Here is a 26,645-nt window from a genome sequence, read left to right as displayed (position 1 = left end):
GGTGGCCTTGAGGCCACTTGTGGCCTTCTGGGTCCTCAAGTGTGGCTCTTTGACTGAATCCAAATTTCACAGAACAAATCAGGGGTTGGGAACCTGGGGCCTTGAGGCCTGTCTCTGAAACCTGTTTCTGAAAAAGGACCCTCTCTACAAGATGATGCCTGTGCGGTGTATGTGCCTGCCCATTCATCCACTATCTTGACAGCCCTGTTCATTCTAGCCTATCTCTTCAACTTGCATGCAAAAGGTCTCTAGAAACAACAGCAAGATAACACCAATTCTTCATATTATTCCCCAAATGATTTTGTACATTTCTGATAGATTGTTGCCTAGAAAGTAGACTTAAGGAAGGTAGCCTCGGGCATCCCCTACCATACCTGAGCTCAGTATCCCAGAGCATAGCATTTAATTATTCTCTCATTGTTTCATACATGTTAGCCTTACCTCTTTAATAGACTTGAATTCTTTGAATATATTTTCCTGGCAATATTTGGCACTCTAAAAATGTTTCTGATTAATTGTTTCTTTTGTATCCTAACTAGTAACAGAACTGAGTATAAAGTAGGGGTTTAATTTCAACTTGATTTCCATCCTAATGCGGGCCCCCAACTTCAACCTAGTGGAGTGTGGGATCCAGCTAGATCTGGACCTACCTGGGTTCAGGTTCAAATGCTATGGGAATGTTCAATGGTATGTCGTCTGTTGGGCCCTTGCCTCTACCCAGCTTAGAGAACTGGAAAATTCTGAAGTTTTTAGATCTAAATATTTAATTGGTTCACTATACTAACAAATATAGGTATATAAAATACTTCACTGGGACCACAATCAGTAGCATAGGTGGTTAATGGTACCCATGTAGGTTATCTATATGGCCACTTGGATTGGCTAAATGTAGCTTGTGGGAAGTCATGAATAGATATGTCTGTAATATTGCCCACCCTTCTTAAAGGGAGACTGATTTCTGCCTGGAGAGGAACAGGAAAAAGGACCCTGGGGCTGGTTTCAATGCTCTCCTCAGAGACAAAGGGGTACCATATTGGAATTATATCTGCTTCCCTTCCCACTAAATACTGCTGGCCTAGGGGTAAAGTTTTGGGTTAAACTTCTTTCCTGGTTGCTGTCTCTTAAAGGAAAGGTACCCTAACCTTATAAACACTATCCTGAGTCCTTCCCAGTTAATGCAAGTTACACAAAAGAACATTACAACAGTAATAGCAAGTAAATGGTGTATATGTGAATAAACATTATAAATAAAATATGTAAGTAAGATAGTAAACAGCAAGTAAACATGTCTGAGCAGAGAGCAAACAGAAGCCAGAGAAACTGTACACATTAGAATATACCAGATAATATGTGGAACAAATGAGTTCTTCCTCTGACTGAGAAATCTCAGCTCAACCGAATCCCCAGTCTCATGCAAGGGGAAATTCTCCGAAATCTTTAGGAAAGCAAATTGGAAATAAGGGACATTGGCGAGCCTGCTTTCTCTTCTGTGGCTGATTTTCGAGGTCTGCTGCATCTCTCCATGGGTCTTTCTTCTGAAGAACGTCTGGAATTCTGTATGTTTCCTCCTGAAGCAGGAATGAAAAAAAAGAAGAATGTCTCTTTTCAAAAACATTCATCACACCTCCACTCCTGCAGGCGCTGTGTTATGCGTCATTCTCTCCACCAAAGAGGAGAGTCTTTTGCAAATATTTCAGACTTGAAACCTGAGATACGACCATATACCAAAATCAAGTCTAAATAGGTGCATGATCTAGGTATAAAGGCTGATACTGTAAGCAATCTGGGAGAGCAAGGAATAGTTTACCTGTCAGATTTATGGAGAGGGGAAACTTTATGGCCAAACAAGAATTAGAGAGCATTATAAAATGCAAAATGTATAATTTTGATTACATTAAATTGAAAAGCTTCTGTACAAACAAAGCCAATGTAACCAGGATTAGGAGGGAGGTAGAAAATTAGGAAAGAAGTTTTACAACCTATGTCTCTGATAAAGGACTCATTTCTAATATAGACAGAGAATTGAGTCAAATCTATAAGAATACAAGTCATTCCCCAATTGATAAATGGTCAAGGGATATGAACAGGCAGTTTTCAGAGGAAGAAATGAAAGATATTTATAAGTATATGAAAAAATGCTCTAAATCACTATTGATTAGAGAAATGCAAATCAAAACAACTCTGAGGTACCATATCTCACCAGTCAGATTGGCTAAGATGACAAAACAGGAAAATAACAAATGCTGGAGAGGATGTGGGCAAATTGGAACACTAATGCATTGCTGGTGGAGTTGTGAGCTGATCCAACCATTCTGGAGAGCAATCTGGAATTATGCCCAAAGGGCTATAAATAATTTTATACCCTTTGATCCAGAAATACCACTTCTAGGGTTATATCCCAAAGAGATCATAGAAGTGGGGGGAAGACCCATATGTACAAAAATATTTATAGCAGCTCTTTTTGTGGTGGCAAAGAATTGGAAATTAAGGGGGTGCCCATCAATTGGGGAATGGCTAAACAAGTTGTGGTATATGCATGTTATGGAATACTATTGTGCTATAAAAAACGAGGAGCAGATGGACTTCATATTTACCTGGAGAGGCTTATACAAACTGATGCTGAGTGAGAAGAGTAGATCCAGGAGAAATTTGTACACAATTACAGACACAATGTGTGTGTGATGACCAACTTTGATAGACTGGACTCTTCTCACAATGCAGGTTATAAGTCAACCCCAAAAGACTCATGATGGAGAGAGATGTCTACATCCAGAGAAAGAACTAGAAAGAACAGAGTTTGAACCCAGATTGAAGCAAACTACCTGATCATTTTGTTTTTCTTGTTTGGTTTTGTTTCCTCTTTCCCATTCTTTATTCCATCTGATACAATCCTTCTTTATAACCTGATCAATGTCTAATGTGAAAGTATCTGCAGATACTAAAAAAAAAAAAAAGAAACCTAGGATATGATAGTAAGGCAACAGAGACCCTCAGCCACCTTCCTGAATGTTCTCATCTGGGATGGAAGGTGTCGCAAGTGTCTTCAGAGCCCTTGGCTCTTGGGCATTTGGGTTTCTCTGTAGCCAGAACAAATCCTAGGTTGGGTCCCTGAGACTAAAGACATTGTGAACAGATAGGCTGAGTCTATTTCTAGCCAATTACCTGCTCCTGTGTCACCCTCCCCTTCTCTCCTTCTCACTGCCACAGCCACATGTAGGACTGCATTTCCTTCTCCTTTAGGGTGGTTCCCAGGCATTCTACTTCCAAGCAGCTTGATTCGCCTCAGTCACCACTCTGTTCTGCATGGTCACAGATTCCAAATAGATATCTCAGTTATTCCCCCATCCTTCTAGAAACACTGTCTTGCCAATCAACAATTGTATTATGAGCACATAACTTCTATGGAAATGAAATCCTTGTTCTCTTCCAATAAGCATCCAAGCTCTGAACCAAGACATCCTGGGAAATACAGTCTTTTCCTACCTTGGCCTATTCCTTGGGTACGTATTGTTATCTCTTTTCTCTTAAGGCCTTTTAACAAGAGATGGCAAGATCAATTCTAGTTGAGTAATTGATCCTGGAGGTGATTCTAAGTAGTATCTCGTTGAGCACTCTCTTTCAAGCTCTACCCTAACAGGCCCACCCTTTAATCTGAGACTCTCCCTCCTATGCTCCATCATATTCATATTTGTATCATATTTCCTCTATTAGATTGTAACTCGAGGTCAAAGACTATTGTTTTATGTCTTTTTTTTAATCTCTAGAACCCAGCACAGTGCCCTTAGGTGCTTAAGAAAAAAGTTGTTGACTTAAATTTTATGTTGGTAGATTGAAAAGTTGAAAGCCCCTAGTCCAGTGGTAGGGAACCTTCTGCCAGAGGTCACATGTGGCTTTCTAGGTCCTTGGGTGTGGCCTTTTGACTGAGTCCAAGTTTTATAGAACAAATCCTTTTATTAAAGGGATTTGTTGTTCGAAGTTTGGATTCAGTCAAAGGGCTGCTCTTGAGGACCTAGAGGGTCACATGCAGCTTTGAGGTCACAGATCCCCCCTCCCTTCACTAGTCATATGTTCTTTGTCTTGGGCCCTTGATTCTTACACAATTTGTTTTCTTAAAGAAGAATGGAAGGGGGAAAAAAACCCCTCCAATCTATTGTTTTAGTGAAATCCTTTAATTAGGAAAATATGTGCAGCAGCATATGTCCTACAATGCTTATGTAAAAGGGAGAGGGGAAGAATGGCTTCTTAATTGAGACCATGATTTGAGTTTGTTAATTAGGGACATATGAATTCTAAGACTTGAAACTGTTAAGGGCCTGGGAGTGAAATATGGAATTGCGATGGTCTGATTAACATTTCAGGATGTGACCTTTGAATAAGCAATGCTGTGCACATTTGGTCAAAGTCTGGGTTTTGCCATCTGGATAGTTCCATTAGGAAACCCAGAATCCAGCTTCATGTCAGCAAATGATTGGAGTTCGAATCAATTATGTGTTTTCTACCAAAACAGCCTATTCTGCCTGGAGCTTTTCCGGCTTGGGCTGTTTTTCCTGGAAAGATGGAATCTTTCCTTTGGTCACACTTCTTGGGCTCCATTCTCTTTCTCTAGTAACCACTGTACCCTGAGGTCCTGACTAATAAGATAGTAATGAAACCAAAAGCAAACCAACCCAAATTCCGTTTGGATTATCTGCTTCCTGGAAGAATGATTTATTGCCCCTTCTTCTAACTGGAACAAAAGGAGTTTGGGTTATTTACCCTGTTTGGACCAAGGTGCGAAATGATGCTGATCATAGAGAGATAAAAATAACACCATCTTGGTTTGGTTTTTAAATTCTAATGCCAAAATGCTTACAGTTGTGAATAATATTGACAAAGAAATGGAGTTCTTTTTTGTTGTTGTTGCTTTTTGGAAGTCAGGGCAATTGGGGTTAAGTGACTTGCCCATGGTCACTTGGCTAGTAAGTGTTAAGTGTCTGAGGCTGTATTTGAACTCAGGTCCTCCTGATTCTAGTGCTGGTGCTCAATTCACTGCCCCACCGAGCCACCCCAGAAATAGAATTCTTAAGCCAATGGCACGCAGAGGGAAGAATGTTGTCTCTGGAAGGAGAGGAGTTATATTTAACCTTAACTCTGGACTTCCTATCTGGCTGATCTTTGCCCTTTTGAGTCTATTTCCTCATCTGTAAAGTGAGGACAAAATGGAATAGATGGCCTCTGAGGTCCCTTTTATCTCTAGACTTAAGACGTTGGATCTATATCTGTGATGACATTTATCTTTATCATTGGGCCAAAATATAGTGTATGTTCATTTTCATTTGGAAAAGAAGATGTGGGAGAAATGTCTTCAAGCAGACTGAGAGCATGGACTGCCTTGCTTTTGTGTTTGTATGCCCAGCATCTAACACATAGTGGGATCTTAATAAATACTTGTTGATGGGACCTTCTCACTGTGGAAAATCACTCAATCCCAATGACCCCCTTCTCTGTTTGGTCAGTTCCTCCTGGAATTTCTATTTTAAAGAGAGTATCTTTCTTTTCAGCCCCTCCAGGCTCTATTCCTGCCCCTCTGGACATCTTTCTCTGCTCTGCCCCATATAGATACTTTCTCCTGTCTTCCCTTTTAAATGTAGTCTTCCCCTATTAGAATGTAAACGCCTTGTAGTCCGGGACTGTCTTTCTTTTTGCTTGTATTTGGATTCTTGATGCTTAACATAGTGCCTGGCATGTAATAAATACTTATTAACTTGAAGTCTCTTACCTTACCTGGGCCTTAGTTTCCTCATTTGTAAAATACAATAAAAACTGGACTAGATAGCCTAGGAGGTCCCTTTCAGTTCTAGATGTCGGGTTCCATGATCCAGAGATCGATAAATTCATGCTTTTGAAGGACTATGCTATTAAAGACAAGCTAATCCTAAATAATCTTTTGTTCTGCTTGGTGTCTATGGACGATAAGGAGTAGTAGCTGGAAGCTGAGAGAGGTAATTTTTTTTTTAAAGCAATGGGGGTTAAATAACTTGCTCGAGGTTACACGGCCAGGTGTTTCTGGGTGGGTGCTAAGTGTCTGAGCCTGGGATTCGATCCCAGGTCTTCTCAACACTGGAGCCAGTGCTCTTACTCGCTGTGCCACCTGGCCGCCCCTGAGAGAGGTTATTTTCAGTGTGAAATAAGAAACTGCCCAACCCTGAGACCTGCCCAAAGGGAACTGGGCCAGCCTGGGAGGTCATGCCCTGGGAGACAGTGGGTTTCCTCTCACTAGAGGTTTTCAAGAAAAGATTCCATTACTTCTTGTTGAAGATGTCAGAGGGGATTCTTATCTGAGGACTGGTGGGACTAGGTGACTTTTGAGGTGCTTTCCAGTTCTGAGATTCTGGGATGATTTTGTCCAAGAATCTTTAGCTTTCTCTTGTTGATTTCAATTCATTTCTTGCCAAGAGGCATAAAGGGTTAAATTGAACTATTGGAAAATGAAAGCAAATGTGGCTTTGTTCCCTTCTGACTGGAGGGCATTATCTAGAAACTGGAGATGGACACTGTCTAATTTAAGGGACAGAACTATGGCCATGGGCCTAGGTTTTCAATCTGCTGCCTCTTCTGCCATAGCCTTCAAAACCACTGCCAACTCCTGACAGATTAGATCTTTTCCCCAAACACAACTGTACCAACTGCCAGTCACAAAGCTGTTGGCTGGGGTCTCAGAGAACTTTGGTTTGAATCCCAGCATTGTTCCTTACTAACTATGTGACTTTAGTCAAGGCACAAACACTCTGGGCCTCAATTTCCTCATGTGTAAGATCAAGGGGTCAGACTAGTTGACCTCTGTGGTCCCTTCCAGTTCTTAACCTATGGTCCTCTAAAATCCGTGGAATTTTGGAAATGATGTAGAGACTTTACACTCATCAAATCCAAGCCTCTCATTTTTTTTTCTTTTTTAAAAAGTTTGTGATCAAATTTTATTCTCAGGGTGGCTATGAGGCACAGTGAATAGAGCACTGGCCCTGGAGACAGGAGGACCTGAGTTCAAATGCAGCCTCAGACACTTAGTGGTTACTAGCCTTGTGACCTTGGGCAAGTCACTTAACCCCAATTGCCCTGCCCTCCCCCCTCCAAAAAGCAAAAAAAATTATTCTTAATAATAATAATAAGTAGTAGTAGTATTTGTATAATGCTTTAAGGTTTGCAAAGCATTTTACATGTTAAATCCTTTGATACTCACAACCCTATAAGGTAGGTGCTATTATTATTCTATTTTATGGATGAGAAAACTGAGGGACAAGTTAAATGACTTGCTCAGGGTCATAGAGTTAGTGTCTGAAGCAAGATTTGAACTCAGGTCTTTTTCTTTTCTTTTTTATGTTTTTTTTTTTCAGTTTTCAACATTCACTTCCATAAGTTTTAAATTTTCTCTCCTCTCTTCCCCCCCTCCCCAAGATGGCATGTAATCTGATATAGCCTCTACATATACATTCCTTTTTTTTTTTTTTTTTAAAGCAATCGGGGTTAAGTAACTTGCTCAAGGTTACACGGCCAGTTATTTCTGGGTGTGGTGCTGACTATCTGAGCCCGGATTTGATCCAGGTCATCCTGACACTGGAGCCAGTGCTCTTACTCGCTGAGCCACCTGGCCGCCCCTAAGCAATTGGGGTTAAGTAACTTGCTCAAGGTTACATGGCCAGGTGTTACATATACATTCCTATTAAACATATTAAGAATTAGAACGAATGGGAAGGAACTATGAGAAAGAAAAAACTAAACAAAACAACAAAAAAGAAAGAAAATAGTCTGCTTTGTTCTGCATTCAGACTCCATAGTTCTTTCTCTGGATGTGGATGGCATTTTCCATCGTGAGTCTTTTGGAATTGTTTTAGGTCCTTGCATTGCTGAGAAGAGCCAAGTCTATCAAAATCAGTCATTACCCACTGTGGCTGTTACTGTGTATAGTGTTCTCCTGGTTCTGCTCACTTCACTCAGCTTCAGTTCATATAAGTCTTTCCAGGTTTTTCTGAAGTCTGCCTGCTCATCATTTCTTATAGCACAATAATATTACATTACATTCATATACCACAACTTGTTCAGCCATTCCTCAATTGATGGGCATCCCCTCAGTTTCCAGTTCTTGGCCACCACAAAAAGAGCTGCTATAAATATTTGTGTACATGTGGGTCCATTTCCCTTTCTTATGATCTCTTTGGGATATAGCCCTAGAAGTGGTATTGCTGGATAAAAGGGTATGCACATTTTTATAGCTCTGTGGGTATAGTTCCAAATTGCTCTCCAAAATGTTTGGATCAGTTCACAACTCCACCAACAAAGAGTTTTTTTCTCCACATCTTCTCCAACATTTATCACTTTCCTATTTTGTCATGTTAGCCAATCTGATAAATGTGATGTGGTACCTCAGAGCTGTTCTGATTTACTTTTCTCTAATCAATAGTGATTTAGAGCATTTTTCATATGACTATATATAGCTTTAATTTCTTCCTCTGAAAACTACCTATTCATATCCTTTGACCATTTATCAATTGGGTAATGACTTGTATTCTAATAAATTTAACTAATTCTCTCTTTATATTTTAGAAATTAGGCCTTTATCAGAGATACTGGTTGTAAAAATTCTTTCACAGTTTTCTGCTTCCTTCCTAATCTTAGTTGCATTGACTTTCTTTGTGCAAAACCTTTTCAATTTAATGTAATCAAAATTATCCATTTTGCATTTCATGATGCAAAATATCTCTTGTTTGATCATAAATTCCTCCATTCTCCATAAATCTGACAGATAAACTATGCATTACTCCCCTAATTTGCTTATAGTACCAGTCTTTATATCTAAATCGTGTACCCATTTGGCCTTGAAGTTGGCCTATGCCTAGTTTCTGCCATATTATTTTCCAGTTTTCCTAGCAGTTTATGTGAAATCGTGATGAACTCAGGCCCTTTTGACTCAAAGTCTTGTGCTCTCTCTATTTACTTTTTTCTTTTCCCTCCCATCTTCCTCTTCCCATTTCCACTCCCCCTCCCCATTAAAAAGGAAAACACTCTTGTAACAAATATGCAGTGTTCAACAAAACAAACTCCCATACTGTCCATGTCTGAAAATGTGAGTCATTCTTCATATTCAGCCTCTTTCAGGAGATGGATAGCATTCTTCATCATTGGTCTTCACTGATGATGGTTGATCCTTGCTTTGATCAGAGTCTTTCAAAGTTCTTCATTTTTACAATATTCTCTCCCTCTCATTTTACAAAAAAAAAAAAAAACTATCCCAACTCTAGAATTCTTTAAGGGTCATCACCCACTCCCTGCAATAATCTTGTAAGGTAGGCAAGGCAAGTATTTGGATTTCCATTTTGTAAATGAGAAAATGGATACTTGTCCAAAATCATGCAGGGGACAGAGCTAAGATCAAAGTTAGGTTCTTGGATCCCAAATTGAGAGGACAAAGGATCATTTTCCAAAAGAGGGAAACAGCTGGAGGTGGTGAACTATAGGTCAGGAAACTTGAGTTCTAGTCCTGCAGAAACTCCAGAGCACATCAGGAAAGGGATGATTTCTGAATACTTAGGGAAGCAATGGTCACAGAAAGCCAGCGTCGCTTCCTTAAGAACTGGTCATGACAGACTAACCGCATTGCCTTTTTGGGGGGCAGGGTAGAATGGGGGAATATTGGTCTAAATTTCAGCAAAGCTTTTGACAAAGTCCCTCATACATGTCTCTTGCTTAAGTAGGGTCTTCTGCCTCGGTTATTTCTTTCCAAGGTTAGTGGTTCACTTAAAGTTGGAGAAAGTATAATTAAATTTAGTATTGACAATTAGTATTGATTAAAGAGACAATCTACCTCCAGGCTCAAGATAGAAAAGACAGCAAGACAGGACGCTCAATTCTGAAAGGGTGGTCTGTTTGGGATAACCAGTATTACTGATTTACTGGGGTGTGCCCTTGGCAGAGGGCTGCCTTCCCTGTATTCCCTTCTCTTGTTTGTCTTACATGGACTGCAGCACTCACTGCTGACATTCTCTTCACAGCAGATATTCTTCGATCTCTACAGAATCTGTAGAGTTTCCTCCTTGCCATTCACCCTGCATCTGCTCCCTCAGGGCCACCCAACTTCCTGAGGCTGCCTGGAGTGACTATGCAGCTGGTGGCTCAGTGCACAGAGCTCTGGGCCTAGAGTCAGGAAGATCTGAGTTCAAATCCAGACTCAGACACTTACTAATTGTGTGACCCTGGGTAAGTCACTTATCCTGTTTGCCTCAGTTTCCTCATCTGTATAATGGAGGTGATAATAGCTCCTACCTTGCAAAATTACTGTGAGACTCAAATGAGATAGTTGTAAAGCCCATAGAATAATGTTTACTACATAGTAGATACTATAGAAATATTCATTATTATAGTATTGTTCTGTTCAGCTTTGAACCACCATCCTCGGACTGCACCAACCTAGCTGGTCATGCTTCAAATTCCAACTGCCATCCCCCCCATATATGTAGCCTCCTTCCCCAGCCTACTTTCTCCACCTCTTGTTCCAGGAATAGTTATCAAATCAATATTTTCATTACTTCTGGAAAGAATATGACAATTGCCTCCCCTAAGACACCACTCCCCATCCCTGTGACTCTCCAGACAAAAATAGCCTTCCCCAATCACTGCTCCCCTAGATGTTTTATGGCCACCTACTAGAAGGTAAGTCCCTTGAAAGCAAGGGTTGTATTGCTTACTTGTATTGTATTTTAGGCACTTAGTGCAGTGATCGCCACATAGAACTTAATTAACGCTTTGCATTCATTCATTCATTCTAGGTGTTTCCTTTTTGTTTAAGTGCACTATTTTTAAAGAAATATTTTATTTTTAAAATGTAACATGTTTTATTTACACCTCTAGTTTCTAAATCATAATCATTGCTGGATATACCTTTATCCCCTCAGTCCTCCTGACCATCCCCCCAATCTCAGCCCCCACCCCAATCAAACCCTCCGTTGTGACAAAGAATATGAGCTGCAGGTAGGGTAGGGCTTTGTTTTGATTCCATATCCCCAGAATATAGCACGGGGCCTGGCATGTAAAAATGCTTATTAAATTGAATTGAATGAACAAAGAAAACCAGTTAAGCAAAAACAACTGATAGGGTGACCTCCTCTGATAATGTGGGAAACATTAAATACCCTCACTTCTGATGAGAGAAGTAAATAGATTTTGTTCTCCATCTCCAGGACCATCATTGGCTTTTCAGTTACTCAAAAATTTATCATCCTTTTGGAGATCTTTTCTTTAACACTGTTGTCATTGACTGACTTTTGCTGCTTCTTACTTCACTTTGCATTAGTTCAGACAAATCTTCCCATGTTTCTCTGAATTTATCATATCTGTCATTTTGTATTAAATAATATTCCATTTCATTGACTTAATCACAGTTTGTTCAGCCATTCCCCAGTGGATGGTCATCCACTTTGTTTCCAGTTATTTGTTGCCATAAAAAAAAATACTGCCATAAATACTTTGGTGTATAAGGGACTTTGGTTTTTGTCTTTTGCTTTCTCGAAGGTATCCACCAAGCCAGTAGGCTGGGTCAGAGGGTATGAACACCTTTGCACTATTAATAGGTTCATACATCTAGAGCTAAAAGGGACCTCGGATGTCCTCTTAGGACAACTCTCACATTTTACAGAAGAGGAAATTGAGGACAAGTCTAGTGACTTGCCCAAGGTCATACAGGTAAAAAGTCTCAGAGCTGGAACTTTAATCCAAGTCCTTTTGGCTCTAAATACTACACCCTTTTCTCTCAGTGGAATATGGTCAAACTGGTGTTGATGATTTGGGGGGTTGCCATGGCACCCAGAGCTATTGGTACTTGGGTTTGTTACTAAAAAAAAAAGAAAATAAAAGGAGGGAGTTAGTAAAGATCAGCTCGTGCTTCTAGGAATGCTGTGACTTTTTCCTCCCTCTCTTTTTTAGGCCAGCTGATCTGACAAGGTTGGTGAACCTTCCCCCAGGCTGCAGTCTGAATTCCACAGGAAAATGATCGCTGATATCCAGAGCCTAAGAAAAGAAAACAATCAATGAGTCACAGACTCTTAGACTGGAACTGTATCAATCATTGACTCTGCTCCCCTTATTGCAGTGATGAAGGACCTGAAGCCCAGAGAGGGAAAGTGGCCTGCTATTTGTAGTTGTTCAGTCATTTTCAGGCATATCTAACCCTCTGTGACCTCATCTGGGGGTTTTTTTCTTGGCAGAGATACTGGAGTGGTTTTGCCATTCCTTCTCCAGCTCATTCTATAGATGAGGAATGGAGGCCATTAGGGTTAAGTGACTTGCCCAGGGTCACACAGCTAGTAACTGTCTGAGGCCAGATTTGAACTCGGGAAGATGAGTTTTCTTGACTTATTATTTGGATCCAAATAAATTCAGAATTTGAGAAATTCCTCAAGTAATAGAAATAGTAGAACAGACCCTCAGTCCATCCTGGACACCATTTATTGCCAACACTGGCCTTAGGGAATGAGCTAAGGGCCAAGGTGTGCTCCTTGATGATGTGGCAGCATCATCCAGTCAAGATTCAGAGGCAGAAAAAGCCTTCAGAGGTCATCTGCTCCAGCCTCGTGTTACAGATGAGGAGATGGACCCTCAGCAAGGGGAGGTGCCTTGGCCCAGGTGACATAGGTTCTGAATACCAGATCCAGGATTGAAATCCCAATCCTCTTACTTCAAATATGGGTCTTTTCCCATTGCTCTCAGAAGGGCAACTGCATGGGAACAAACAAACTCCACCCCACTAAATGTACCCCTAGAGAAGAGGCAAGGGAGCAGATTTACCTCCTCTTCAGTCAGCCCATAGGTCTTCTGGAAATCAAAGATGTCGGCGGAATCTGGAACAATGGAACTGTTTATGTTCTGGCCTTGGAGCACGATTCTATGGCAAGGAAGGAGAGAACCACTCAGTTAGGGGAAGCCTTATTCAGCCTCTTGATTAGGAACTGGATTTGAAATTTTTAGGGTTGTAAGTGGGTCTGGATGGAAACACAGTTGGGTTTAATGGAGGAACCTTGGGTAAAGGGGTAGGCATCCTCCATGATTTTTGGTCTTGAAATTGCTGACTCCAGTACTGGGCTGTTCCCTCTGGTGGGAGACTTCTTTTCCCCTACTGCCAGATGCCAGTTTCCCACAGTAACAACTTCTGCAAAGGAAATTCCCAACCCTGAAAGTCCTGAGGGGAACCCAGGAGGTTTATAAGACAGAAACAAGTCCCAGACCTCAAAAGAAGAGAAATGAGAGTGAGCTCTTTGCAAATGTGCAAAGCTACAAATTTAGCAGCTTGTGGGAAGCCTCCTGAGATGAAGCAGAGAGATCACAGGACTGGGGGGATTTTGATGCTCTGGGATTTGTATTTCTGTGAACTGACCTGCAGATATGAAGGCAGCCAGGGTCCCCAAGGAAACCTAGACTTCCTAATTGAAAGATGAAATCTAAATACTATTTTAAGATGTCTCTGGTGATCCTGCCCCAAACTTGGTTATGGTGGAATTAACATCCAATGTTGCTCAGTCATTTTTCAGTCATGTCTGATTCTTTGTGAACCCACTTGGGGGTTTTCTTGGCAAAGATACTGGATTGATTTGCCATTTCCTTCTCCAGCTCATTTTACAGATGGAGAAACTGAGGTAAAAGGGTCACACAGCTAGTAAGTACCTGAGGCCATATTTGAACTCAGGAAGATGAGTCTTCCTGACTCCAGGCCCAGCACTCTATACACTGAGCTACCTAGCTGTCCTTAACCACTAATACCTTGTAGCTATTAGGATGATTTTTCCTCCTGCCAGGACAGGTGGTGCCCAGTGGACTGTCTGGAGGAGGTAGCTTTCTGTTCATGTATGGGAAAGGACCTTTCCTTAGATTCCTGGTGAGTCATATGGACTGGATTGAGAGATGACAGCTTTCTGCTCATACATGGAAGTGGAGCCCTCTCCATTTAAAAGGTCCTAAACTGATTGATTCAGAGAGGCAGCAGAAAGAACACTGGCTTTGGCATTAGGGGACCTAGATAGAAGCTCTGCTTCTGTCAATACCTGTGTGATTTGTGGGAATGTCAGCAGATCTCCCTGGGCTGAAGTCTTGGCCTCTACAAAATGAGAGGGCTGGACCACATGGCCTCCAAGGTCCCTCCTAACTACATCTCTGATCCTGGAAGAGCTTAAAATGGAGGCCAGGGGTAGCCTTCCCCTTGAAGTATGCCTCGGGAGGCAAGGAGCCCTTGGGCCCTAACAAGTTTCGGTGTGACCAAGAGCAGGTAAACTGCTTGGACAGGAAGTAGTAAGCTTTGCTCAGGTCATCAGGAGCCTGCCTTTCCTTTCCCTTCCCTTCTGGTAGGTGCCAAGACAGCAGCTTCCTGGTGAATCCATCTCTACCTTGACTTTCATTTTCCTTCCGTTGGCTAAGAAAATAGTAGCTTCTGGGCTGTATTTAGGGTCCTTTCCCTTCTGGGTGGCCATGACTGATGGAATGGTCCAGTCTTACATGGTCCTGGTTTGGCTCCAAAATGGAATTAAGTTGAGGAGGCCTGGCTTTGCAATATTTCTCTGTCTCTCTCTTTTTCACTCTTTCTTTCCTTCTCCCTCTCCCTGCTAGGGGTTAGAAAAACTGAATAGTCAGTCCATCCTAATGGATTTCGGTCAAATACTGATTATACTTCTCTTTCTCAGAGTGAAGGCAGGCCTTATGTGTTTAGGATTGTTATATAAGACTCTTTTCATTCCAAAGAAGTCATTTTGGGGAAAATTTGTAGTGTCATTGCTGAGATAAGAATTTTAGCAAATAGTCCAAGGTTTTGATGGTTTAATTTATAAGGGATCTGTATGTTTGTTCCAAGATAAACATTCCTGACAATTATTTTACTACAAAGTTCTCACTAAATACCCCATTCTCTAGAATATCTTTGTTTTGTGGGGTTCAGTTTCAGGTGACTTATGTCCAAAGTCTAAAGATCTAAGGAGTCCAGACCCCTAACAGTCCCAGTAATGGCTAATGGAAATGAGCAAGGTCTCTCCTAGCAAGGTCAGCAAATGTACACTGGGGCTTTAAAAGGTATTTATAGAATGCAAGATGTGGGATCAAAATCAACCACCTGCCAAAACAAAATATTTGGGGGCAAAAGTCTCACCAGGAGATTAAAACCCAGTAGATTGTAAGCTCCTTGTGGTTAGGGAGTATTTTGCTTTGATCTTTGCCTATCCAGTGGGTAGCAGAAACTGATCAATAGATAAAGCATTTATTAAGAACTTACTGTGTGCCAAGTATGCCAAAAGCCAGATATGCAAATCCGGGCAAGCTAGGAGATCCTTTGCTTCTAGGAATTTACATTCTAATGTCACAGAGTCTGGCAAATGCATGTTGAATGAATGAATGAATGAATGAATGAATGAGGAATCAGGTCATGTGCAATCCAACAAATGGTTTTCCCAAGCTGTACCAACCAAGCAGCTGGGATGAGGGTGGGATGAGAGAGAAAAGTAAGGTCCTTTGATAACAAATGAACATGATGTACAGTGTACAAGCCACAATGAACAAAGAAGTATTGAATATTTCTTATGCAACACCTCAGACTGCCTGCAACATTGCCATATATCCAAAGTGTGTACTTTGTCCCTCCTTAAAGCAGAAGGAACTACACTCTCTAGGGGTATTTCTTGTTACCTCTAATTTCTTAAAGACAGCACAAAGGATCATAGACTTAGACATGGGAAAGACCATAGAGAACATCTCAATCAGTTCCCACTTTTTACAGATAAGGAAACTGAGGCAAGACAGGGTTAAGGGACTGTTCCAGAGTCCCAGAGGTAGAAGATCTGGGATTCTTTTCCAGCTCTCTGACCCCACGTGCATGATCTTTCCACCATGCCACCCAGCCTCTCCTTGTTTCCCTATAGATGTAGAGGTCAGCGGAACAGAGGTGATCATGGAAATCATGGGAATGGGTCAGATTTCTAAGTGAGAGCGTCTCCAAGAGTACAGCCATTTAAGAGACACAAAGTCATGGCAGAATTATCTCAGGACCGAATAAAGCAAAATGGAATCTGACAGAAGGAAGATTCTTGAGTTTGCTGCCAACTGGGCTAAGTCCCAGAGCTCAGTCGGGTTCCTGGGGTAGCTGATCTTTCATCTGGATGAAAGTCCTTTATGACTTAGCTGGGAATTAGACTTTCTTACAAAACATTAAGCTGTGTCCCCTCTGATTTCTTCCCAGAAATGAGTTGGCCATGGGGAGCCCCTCTTAGGGCAAGCTGCATTCAGCAGGAATTGTGAGGGTTTTAGGCTAGGAAGGGAGGGGGTGGGGAGCCTCTCACCTATCATAGGCACACTTGGTGCTTCCCTTTACTGTTGTGTCCACATTATCACCAATTAGCCAGACAAACTTGGGGTCCATCCGAAGGCGGATTTCCTTCCAGGCCTTCTTTGGGACATAACTGCAGCCAGCATTGAAGTCTCCCATGAAGATGAAGTTCTGAAAGACACAGGTTTATTGAATCAAGAAGTGTAAAGATTTTTCAGATGTTTTGATTAGAATCCACAACAGTAAAACTGAAACTTTGTGATCCCCCAACTCAATAGAAACTGGCTTTCTTTATTTTATTTATTTATTTTTTTAAAGCAATCGGGGTTAAGTAACTTGCTCAAGGTTACACAGCCAGTTATTTCTGGGTGTGGTGCTGAGTAACTGAGCCCGGATTTGATCCAGGTCATCCTGACACTGGAGCCAGTGCTCTTACTCGCTGAGCCACCTGGCCGCCCCTAAGCAATTGGGGTTAAGTAACTTGCTCAAGGTTACATGGCCAGGTGTTTCTGGGTGGGTGCTAAGTGTCTGAGCCCGGGATTCGATCTCCAGGTCTTCTCAACACTGGAGCCGGTGCTCTTACTTGCTGTGCTACCTGGCCTCCCCTCTTTCTCTTTCTTTAAAACAAATAAAATATAAAACCAAAAGAGGATGAAAGGTCTCCACAAGTCCTGGTTTTGCACCCTGGTGCAGAGAAAAGAGTTCTGGGTTTGGGGTCAGAGGTCCTGGGGTCAAATTAGACTTCAGACATTATCTGTGCTATCCTGGGTAAATCACTGGGGCCTCAGTTTCCTCAACTGTCAAATGAGGGGCTGGATAAGATGGTCTCCAAGGTCACTTCCAGCTCCAGCGTGCGATCTTACGTCCAAAACTGACCCAAGAATTGAATAGGTAAGAGGCAAGAGGGAATGGGCTAGATGGTTTATGGAAAATCGTCTTTCAGTCAGCCCAAGCTGCTCTGAAACCAGAACCCCTCTTTCTCACACTGCTGTTCTCTTCGTAGTCCTCTGTCTGATAGTCACAGAGCACCTCAGCCTCCAAAAAAAGCAGGATTGTGGATGACACCAAAGGATAATAGAGACACTCACGGAGAGGCCGTGTGGCATAGTGGGTCAAGCTTGGGATAAGAGTTAGGACTTCTCTGAGCCTCAGTTTCTGCCTTTGTAAAATGGAGATAAGAATAGCCCCCACCTCCCAGGGTTTTTCTGAGGATCAAATGATATAACTGTGAAGTACCTAGTACAGTGTCTAGAACACAACAAACACTGTTTAAATACTAGCTATTATTAAGGCTACAAAATGTCAGCTATCTCTATGCAACGTCATCCTCTGCTATGCCACCATGCCACTTCTATCTATATGGTATCACTGCCATCTGCACAATGCCACCATGTCTACACAAAGCTAGCCAAAGCTACATAATTCCTAATCCACATAATGCTACCCATCTCTATACAATGTCACCCATTGCCACATGATGCCATCCGTATGCTTGCCTGCCTCTACACAATGCCCTATAAACTATATAATACTTGGCTATCCCACAGAATCCACATTGACATGGTGCCACCCAATCTACACAGTGACACCCAAGTTTGTGTAATGCCACCTATACCTGTAATATATCATCCAGAGCTACACAATGTCATGCATGTTCATGCCATGTCACCCAGATCTACACAATGCCAACACAACTCCAATGACAAGTCTTTGCACAGTCACATACACATTTTCGCTGTCTATGTACAAGGGATAAATGTTTTCTGCTTTCAAGCAGGACTATTATGCCTAGTAATTCACTCTATTGGTTTGGGACCTCTTTTTCTCTGTCACGTGGAGGGGAGTTTTCTCTTATAGGAAGCAAGTAGCCGGAAAGCTTGGTTATCAGGGCATTTCCTTCTCTCATGGCTTCAGGGGAGAATTCTTTTCCTTACCAAGCTGTCAAGTAAGAAATCTTGTGTCAGACTTGAATAAACTTTGTTCTGTTTTGCTTTGAGCGCTGCTTACGCCACCTGCCCAGGATTTCTAAGAAACATCAGACCTTGATCTCGGACATATTGTGCCCCCTAAGGTTGGTGAGATCACTTGGAGATAGTCTTTCGCCTGTACTCTACAAAATGAAAGTTTCCCTTTCTTTCTCTTCCTGATCACCCTCACCTCCTCATCTGCCTTCTTTCTCCTCTGCCCAACTCATCATTAATTCTTCTGATTTTCACATTCTCCTATTACTTTTCCATCTGCTAGCAAAAAGGGGGCCAGAGAAGTTGTCTGTGATCATCAAAAGGGAAGGAGCCTCATACATCATCTCACGCATTCCCTAGAAGGGAAAGGAGCCATGTGCATTATGTCACATGATTCTGTCATGTTACAGAATCGAAAACGAACTATCTTTCTTCCTCAACCCACCTGTCTCCCTAACTTCCCTATTTCTGTTAAGAGTGCCACCACCCTCCAACTCCCTAGGTTGGCAACTTCACAATCATTCTTGACTCTCCACACTCTCTGCCCCAACAAATCAAGTCAGCTGCCAAATCCTGTGGATTACACCTCACATCTCTAGCATCCATTCCCTTCTCTCTGCCCATGTGGCTGCCACCTTAGGTCAAGCCTTCGTATCTTTAAACTATCCATCCCCTATATAGCTGCCATATTGATATTCCATAAGCACAGCTTTCCATGTCACTTGTCCATCCCAGGAAGCTCCAGTGATTTTATGGGGTTGCCTCTCCATAAAATACAAACTCTTGTTCAGCAGTTAAGGGTAGCGACCTCAGGCTTCCATCGACGTTTTACATCCATGTAGACATCAAAGAGTTCATCGATTTCCCGAACAGAGGTCTCAGGTGTTGTGTGGAGAGGGATGATCACAAAATCTGTGACAGCTTGGGAATAGGAGAGGACAAGGACTTAGTCAAGTTCTCCCTGTCAAGGTCATAGAATGAGAGTAAAAAGAAGAGTGTTCCCCTTATAGACTGGAATACTATGATCCCCCCCCCTAACCAGACTCCTCTTTATAGGAATGATAGCTGACATTTCTATGGTTCATTTAGGTAGCAAAATGCTTTATCTCTGTGATTTCATTTGACTCTTGGCACAGCAAAGCTATGAGATGGGCACTATAGTTAATATTGTCCCCATTTTATAGATGAGGGAGGTGATACTGAGAAAGGTTAAGTAACTGGCCCAGAGTCACACAGCCAGTAAGTGACCTTACTTCTAAAATGGAAATAATACTTGGGGAGGAGGAGGAATGTTGTGGTGGAAAGAACAGGAGACTTGGAGGCACACAGTTTGGGTTTAAGCCCTAGTTCTGCTAACTATTTCCCATGTAATCTCAGGCAAATCACTTCACTCTGGGGGGTTTTAAATGAGGGAATTGGGCCAGATGATTTCCCAGGTCCTTTCCAAGTCTAACAATCTATTATGCTGTAATTCTGGAGAGACATGGTGGTGGGTCTTGAATCTGACTAAAGAATTTGGATTTTATTTAGTAGAGCATGAGGAAAAAGTAAGGTGATATACACAGAAATATGGTATGATTTAGAATATGATAATGGATGAGAAGTAAAAGGAAGCCCGAGATGAGGGAGGTGAGGGAGAAATCCACCTTTACAGGGGAAGGATGCTTAAGGACTGAATCTTTAATCCTAAATTCAGGGATTTAATGTTATCCTTACACCTGGGACAAACCACTCATCAGAGACAGACTGGTGAAGCCAAGGAGGGCGAGAAGACTCCTGGGATTGAAATGAAAGGGTTGAGAGTGCGATGAAAATATTTCTGGTTTTTTTTTCTTGCAATTAACAAAGGTCCCTCTCTAAATGTTTCTTTTGGCATCCAGAATTTGTACCTCTAGTGAAAGTATATCAAATATTCTATTGAAAACATATCAAAGATCTACCTACTCACAACTCACTTTCAATAGAAACACAAATTCCTTCTCCCTCCCTCTCCCCCTCCCCCTTCTTTTCTCTTTGTTAACCTTAAAGCACTATGTAAGTGGTATCATTATTATCATTACTGGTTTCCCTATTCTAAAGAAGGATTGTGCTCTACCACAAAGTTCATATTAGGCAATATCAGCTAACTTCCGGTAATTTTGATGTGGACACTCATTTTATCGGTTTCAGTCTAAATGTTGGCAAAGGGGAACCCCCAAAGTGGAAACCTCCTCCATTGGGGCAGATCAACTGCACATTTGTAACTTAGACTCTTAAAGAGTTGACTGGGAATATTATTATCTTTTTTTACATGCAACTGGGAAATAAGATACCTAGGCACTGGGGTATAGAGACCAGTCATGCCCTGCTGGAAAGTCGGAGGGAGTATAGGGGAAGATAAAAGAGGGAGCAGATTGGGGGAAGAGGTATACAGTGGGATCGCTGTTTTGGGGTGGTGGGTAGGGAAAAGATGGGGAGAAAATTTGTAACTCAAAATCTTGTGGAAATAAATGATGTAAACTAAAAATAAACATAAAATTTAATTTAAAAAAAAGAGTTGACTGGGTGCTAAGACATTAGATTACTTGATTATAGTCACACAGCTAGTATGTGTCAGGGGTAATGTTTGAACCCAGGTTTTCCTGACTTGCATAAAGTAGGCATTTAAGAAATATTTGCTGGGGTGGCCAGGTGGCCCCAGTGTTGGGAGACCTGGGATCAGTTCCGGCCTCAGATACTCCAGCACCCACACAAAAATAACTGGCCGTGTAACCCTGAGCAAGTTACTTAACCCAGATTGCTTAAAAAAAAAATGTTTGCTGAATGGAATTGAATTGAGAGATGGACTTTTCTTAACAGGGAAATAAACTAAATGGAGAATATCTTTGGGAAAATAAGCTAGGCGATCAAAATTGTCAGGTCATAGAAACAAAGAGTCAATATTTCCTTTCAGGAAAAAAAATCCATTTAGGTTTAAAAGTCTAACTGTCATGGCTGGAATAGGAAAGGACTACATTTGCCAGCACGTCCTGATTGAGAGCATGAAAACTCATGGGAATAATAATTATAATAACACTAATACCAGCTAGCATCTACACAGCACTTTAAAGTTTGCAAACACCTTACCTTCACAACATCTCTAGGAGGTTGGTGCTATTATTATCCCTATTTTACAGATAAGGAAACTGAGGCAGAGTTAAGTGACTTGCCCAAGGTCGCACAGTCTAAGGACAGATTTTAACTCAGGAAGATCAATCTTCTTGACCCTAGGTCCATCCTTCTCTATCTACCTTGCCACCTAGATGTCTCTCATTATTGACATTGATAAAATTTTAAAAAGTTCTTGATTTGAAAAATCTGTGCTCAGATCCACCCAAGTCTGGGCTTCTCCAACTCAAAAGATTTTGTGTATCAGAAAAGCCAGGTTGGTAATTCACCCTCTCTGATGATAGTCCTTCAGAATGTAAAAGGAGGCATATGGTGTAGTGAAAAAAGCTCCAGATTCAGAGGCAGAGGACCTGCCTACAAAATCCAGATCTCCCACTTACCAGCCAGAGGTCCTTGGCAAGTCACTTCTGAGCCTCAGTTTCCTCATCTGTAAAATGAAGAGGTTGAACTCTGATCCCTAAGGACCCTCTTGGCTCTAAACCGATGACCCTTTGTTCTAATAAAGTTGGTGTCCTTAGCTGTGACTCACCAGTTTTCGGGGAGTAGAACCAGACCACAAAGGGCTCTCGGGAAAAGACATCTTCATCTCCATTCTGGGTGTCATGATAGTGATAACTTTTCTTCACAGATACCACACTTTCCCTAAATAAAGTAAAAAGGAAACAGGAGTCTGGTTTGGGCCACTTCCATTTTTAGAAAATCACTTTGAAGACAGGAAGGCTTTGGTCTAATTTCCTCTTTGAGGAAAAGCACCTGTAACTTTCCGATTTAGGCTCAGTCTTACTAAATGATGATTTGGTCATCAAACTGCAGATGCCAGATTTGCTGTTAACAACGAATTACTAATTAATAATCATGACTAGTTAACAATCATTACTAACTCTGAGAATCATCAGTCAGACTTTCATTTTCTCTGGTGTCTGAGAACACTAAGAAGTACCAATTATTTGCCTGTTCTTGTCTTAGCTGGGAAAATGGAATAATACCACAGAAGCTAGCATTTGGTCCTTTGTCAGTCAGGTCCTTGGCAGAACAAAAGGATGAGCATCCCAGGATTCCCTCTGAGCTAGGTTCAGGTCACAAGGACCTTCCTGATCCCTATGCTCTCCCCATTTTGAATTTCTCCATACAATGGTACATATTCTTAGTATGTACTTTGTGTATGTTATTTTACTCCAGTAGAATGTAAACTCCTTAAGGGCAGGGACTGTTGGGTTTCTTTCTTTTTTTTTTTTTTAAGCAATCGGGGGTGAAGTAACTTGCTCAAGGTTACACGGCCAGTTTTTTCTGGGTGTGGTGCTGAGTATCTGAGCCCAGATTTGATCCAGGTCATCCTGACACTGGAGCCAGTGCTCTTACTCGCTGAGCCACCTGGCCGCCCCGACTGTTGGGTTTCTTTGCATTCCCATGTCTAGCCTAGTGTCTGGCACATACTAGGTGCTAAATAAATGGTGAATTGAATCCAAGAGGCCAAAGGTCACCATCAAACTACCCATACAACTCCCAAGCTGGTCCAAAAATTTAGTCAACGTCAACAAAAAATTCAATGATGGTATCCATTACATAATCCAACAAATGCCATAAGATGTCCAGGTGTGATGTCTATTTGTGGTTTATTTTGACACATTCTTCATTTTGCAGAGGCAATGAGGGATGCCTTGTGTGGTATCAAATGGACCTGTGATTTCACTGCTACTATAGGAAATATCCTCTACTAACACAGGTCACCACCTTCTCTGCAATTTAAAAGTCTTAGACATTTGCCTAGGGGCACCAAGAGGCTAAATGATTTTAAATTATTTGTCCAACAAAATGTCTCCAACTCTAACCCTAAATGCTTCAACTCCAACATCAGAGATAGGACTTTCCCCCCATATTTTCCTGATTTTTCTGAATTCAGATTTTTATCCACTTTGTCATGTGGCTTGTTTGAGGTGTGCTTTATAGTAAAAATTTATTCCCACATAGGGGTCCTGGGTCCCTGTGATACCTGGAAAACCCTGGGATTCCATTGGTGGTTAAAGCTTTCACCAAACATACACCAAGAACACAGCCATACCTCTAAAGATAGTTTTCATGAATTGCTATGGCAAATGACAAGAATTGTATATAACTGAAATCTAGTGTCAAAGAGAAAAAAATGAATTGTCTATTCATAGCCATGCTATGTCAAGAGATAGATCTAGAAAGATAGAGGCCTTGGAAAGAACCTTGGATTTAGAGCGAGAGCCTAGGTTCAAATCCTAGTTCTGCCACTTACTACTTTTATGACATAACCTCCCAGTGCCTCAGTTTCCTCATCTGTAAAGTGAGGGGGGTTGGACTTGATGGAGTCTGATCTTCCAGGTGTCTCAACATATTGGGTTGGATCTCCCAAAGACAGAAGGACACAGATAAGAGTATCACAGGATGAGAAGGGGGCATTGATGGGCATGGATGACCAACACGGGTGAAAGCATTAATATTCTGGACCTCCCAGACCCACCGAAATGTGTACTTACCTGTAGATAAAAGCATATTGTTCCTTGTAGGCATTTCTTCCCAGCCGGCTGCTAATTATATAGTTGAAGTCTTTTGTGTCTCTTCGAGATTTCCTAGGAGACAGGAAGGTTTTTCAGGAGCTTTGTAAGTCAATGTTGTTCCGCCATCTTGAGTCCTTTGTCTATGATCTGCCACTCTTCCCAACTGCAAACTCACCATGTTTTGATTCTTTCCCTAGCTTCTTATTTCTGAGTCTGAGGACCTGGATCTTGAACCATAATCACAAGAGCAGTACCTACCCAAAGTGCTGTAAGGTTTGCAGGGGGCTTGGGTTCAAGTCCTGAGTCTGAGATTTATTGGCTGTATAGCCTATGGCTAAAGCACTTAACTACTCTGGACCTGAGTCTTCTCATCTGCAAAACAAGGGAACTGAAGTGACTGATTTCTGAGATGCTTTCCAATTACCAATCAATCAAAAGTCATTGATCAAACACCTGTATGCCAAGTGGGGCAGCTAGGTGGCATAGTGGATAGAATGCCAGGTCTGAAGTCAAGAATTCAAATTCAGCCTCAGACACTTACTAGCTGTGTGACCTTGGGTAAATCACTTAACCCTGTTTGCCTCAGTTCTGTATCTGTAAAATAAACTGGAAAAGGAAATGGGAAATGACTCCAGTATCTTTGCCAAGAAAATCCTAAATGAGGTCACAAAGAATCAGACAGGACTCAAAAGTGACCAAACAACAATGCCACAAACACTCTGCTTGGTGTTTGAGAATGAAAGATGCCTAGAAGAAGCTTGCATTATAATGGAGGGGGCGTGGGGGTGTGTGTGGGGAGGGGTAAAGACTACACATAGAAGTGTATATAGCAATAGATCGATAATCCTTGTGTTAGATGCTACAGGTGTTGTTATTCCCATTGTACATGTATGGAAACTGAGGCACAAGTAGTTCAACAAGTATCTGAAGCAGAATTCAAACCCAGGTTTTCTTGACTCCAGGCCTGGTGCTTTATCCACTCCTTGAAAGTAATACATATGATAATCTATATTAAATTGCTAACTGTGTCAGGGAGCAGGGAGATGAGGGAAGGGAGAGAGAAAATTTGGAGCTCAAAAATTGTTTTAAATGAAGGTAAATAATTGTCTTTACATGTAACTGGGGAAAAATAAAATATTAAAAAAAAAAGAAAATACATGTGGAATTATGTCCAAAGAGTTATAAAACTATGTATATCCTTTGATCCAGCAATACCAGTACTAAGTCTGTTTCCCAAGGTGATAAGAAGAAAAAGGGAAAGAGCCTCTATATTCTAAAATATTTATAGCAGATCTCTTTGTGGTGGCAAGAACTAGAAATTATGGGGATGCCCGTCAGTTGGGGAATGGCTGAACAAAAAGGGGCATATGATATGATGGGATATTACTGTGTTATAAGAAATGATGAGCTCAGTGATTTTAGAAAACCATGGAAAGACTGGCATGAACTAATGAAGAGTGAAATTAGCAGAACCAAGAGAATATTGTACATAAAACAATATTGTTTGAAGAATAATTGCAAATGACTGAGCTATTCTGAGTATTATAAATACTCAAATCAGCTGCAAAGGACCCAAGAAGAAAGGTGTCATCCACCTCCAGAGAAAACTGAAAAAGAGAAGTATGCATAGTATGGTATGTGTGTATGTATATATGTGTGTATATATACATGTATAATGTATGCATATACATATATACACACATATATGTACAAATGTATACACATATATATCTATATCTGTGTCAAATGGTGACCTTTTCTAGTGGGGGGGAGAGAAAAAGAGAAAGTTAAGAACTTAAAATGTAATAAAAAGAATTAAAATTTAAAAAACAAAATAATACATGCAGCGGAAAGTGACATGTCTAGCAATTCAGTAATGTAACACTTTCCCCAAAAGATCCCAGATTGCGCTGGTCAGGCCTCATCTGGTGCATTGGGTTCAGACATATTATATACTATGTATATTATATTGATAGCATATATAAAATATTTTGGGAAGGATGTTGATTGGACATGTCCAGGCCAGGCCAACCAATATGGTGGAAGGCCTCGCAAACATTCCACAGGGGGCACCAGTGAAGGAACTGGAAATGTTTGGTGTAGAGAACTCAGTGAGGACTTGAAAGCTGCTACTTTTCTCATGAAATGATGGAACCGGAGATGACCCCTGTGGCCCCCGAGGTGTGGAGGCACAAATTGGATGGTCAATTATCAGATATGTTGTGAAGGAGATTCTTGTTATTATCCTCCATATTTAGAAAATGAATGCAAAGAGCTTTACAAGCCTTAATTAAGGTACTAGGAAAATGTTAGCTATTGCTATTGTTTTCAGATTCTTCTGATGCCCCTTCCAATTCTGGGATTCTGTGGTCCTGTATGAATCCCTTAAAATAATCACCATTTTAGACTCTTTCAGTGGAAACTCGACTTCTTCCTTCTGGGCTTCATCTGTCCTCTTTCCTTCCCCTTAGCTACCTCTATTATCCTGAATCTGTGAGATTTTTGTTTTGTTCATGTTTGCCAAATGCATGCTGGAAACTTTTCCCCAAGTTGTAGGAATCCAGGTTAAAATGATTCTTCTCTGCTCCCGCCCTCAATCAAGAGCTTGAGAAACTAAAGATTCTGTTTGAGGAGGGCCACAGCAGGGCTCAGCATCCCAGCTCAGCTGTTCCCTTCTCTGTGCAGAGCCTGGAG

The 26,645-nt window shown here is 41.4% G+C and overlaps 1 protein-coding gene across 1 annotated transcript in view; it reads right to left on the bottom strand.

Moving 5' to 3' along the window:
• Positions 1–10,753: 10,753 nt before the first annotated feature.
• Positions 10,754–26,645, bottom strand: part of DNASE1L3 (deoxyribonuclease 1L3) — a 23,451-nt gene continuing 7,559 nt past the window's right edge. Inside the window, exons 3-8 of the mRNA XM_069084253.1 lie at positions 23,931–24,023; positions 21,959–22,071; positions 19,091–19,203; positions 16,335–16,492; positions 12,811–12,907; positions 10,754–12,033 (exon numbers count right to left, since the gene is read on the bottom strand). Of these exons, the coding sequence (XP_068940354.1) occupies positions 11,911–12,033; positions 12,811–12,907; positions 16,335–16,492; positions 19,091–19,203; positions 21,959–22,071; positions 23,931–24,023 (697 nt within the window). The 3' untranslated portion in view covers positions 10,754–11,910. The remainder of the gene's footprint in view (positions 12,034–12,810; positions 12,908–16,334; positions 16,493–19,090; positions 19,204–21,958; positions 22,072–23,930; positions 24,024–26,645) is intronic.

This window comes from Petaurus breviceps, unplaced genomic scaffold (genome assembly GCF_028583685.1).
Source record: "Petaurus breviceps papuanus isolate PSGF00001 unplaced genomic scaffold, PetGlider_PUasm1.0 174, whole genome shotgun sequence".
NCBI lineage: Eukaryota > Metazoa > Chordata > Mammalia > Diprotodontia > Petauridae > Petaurus > Petaurus breviceps.
This window is presented reverse-complemented; position numbering and strand designations above follow the sequence as displayed.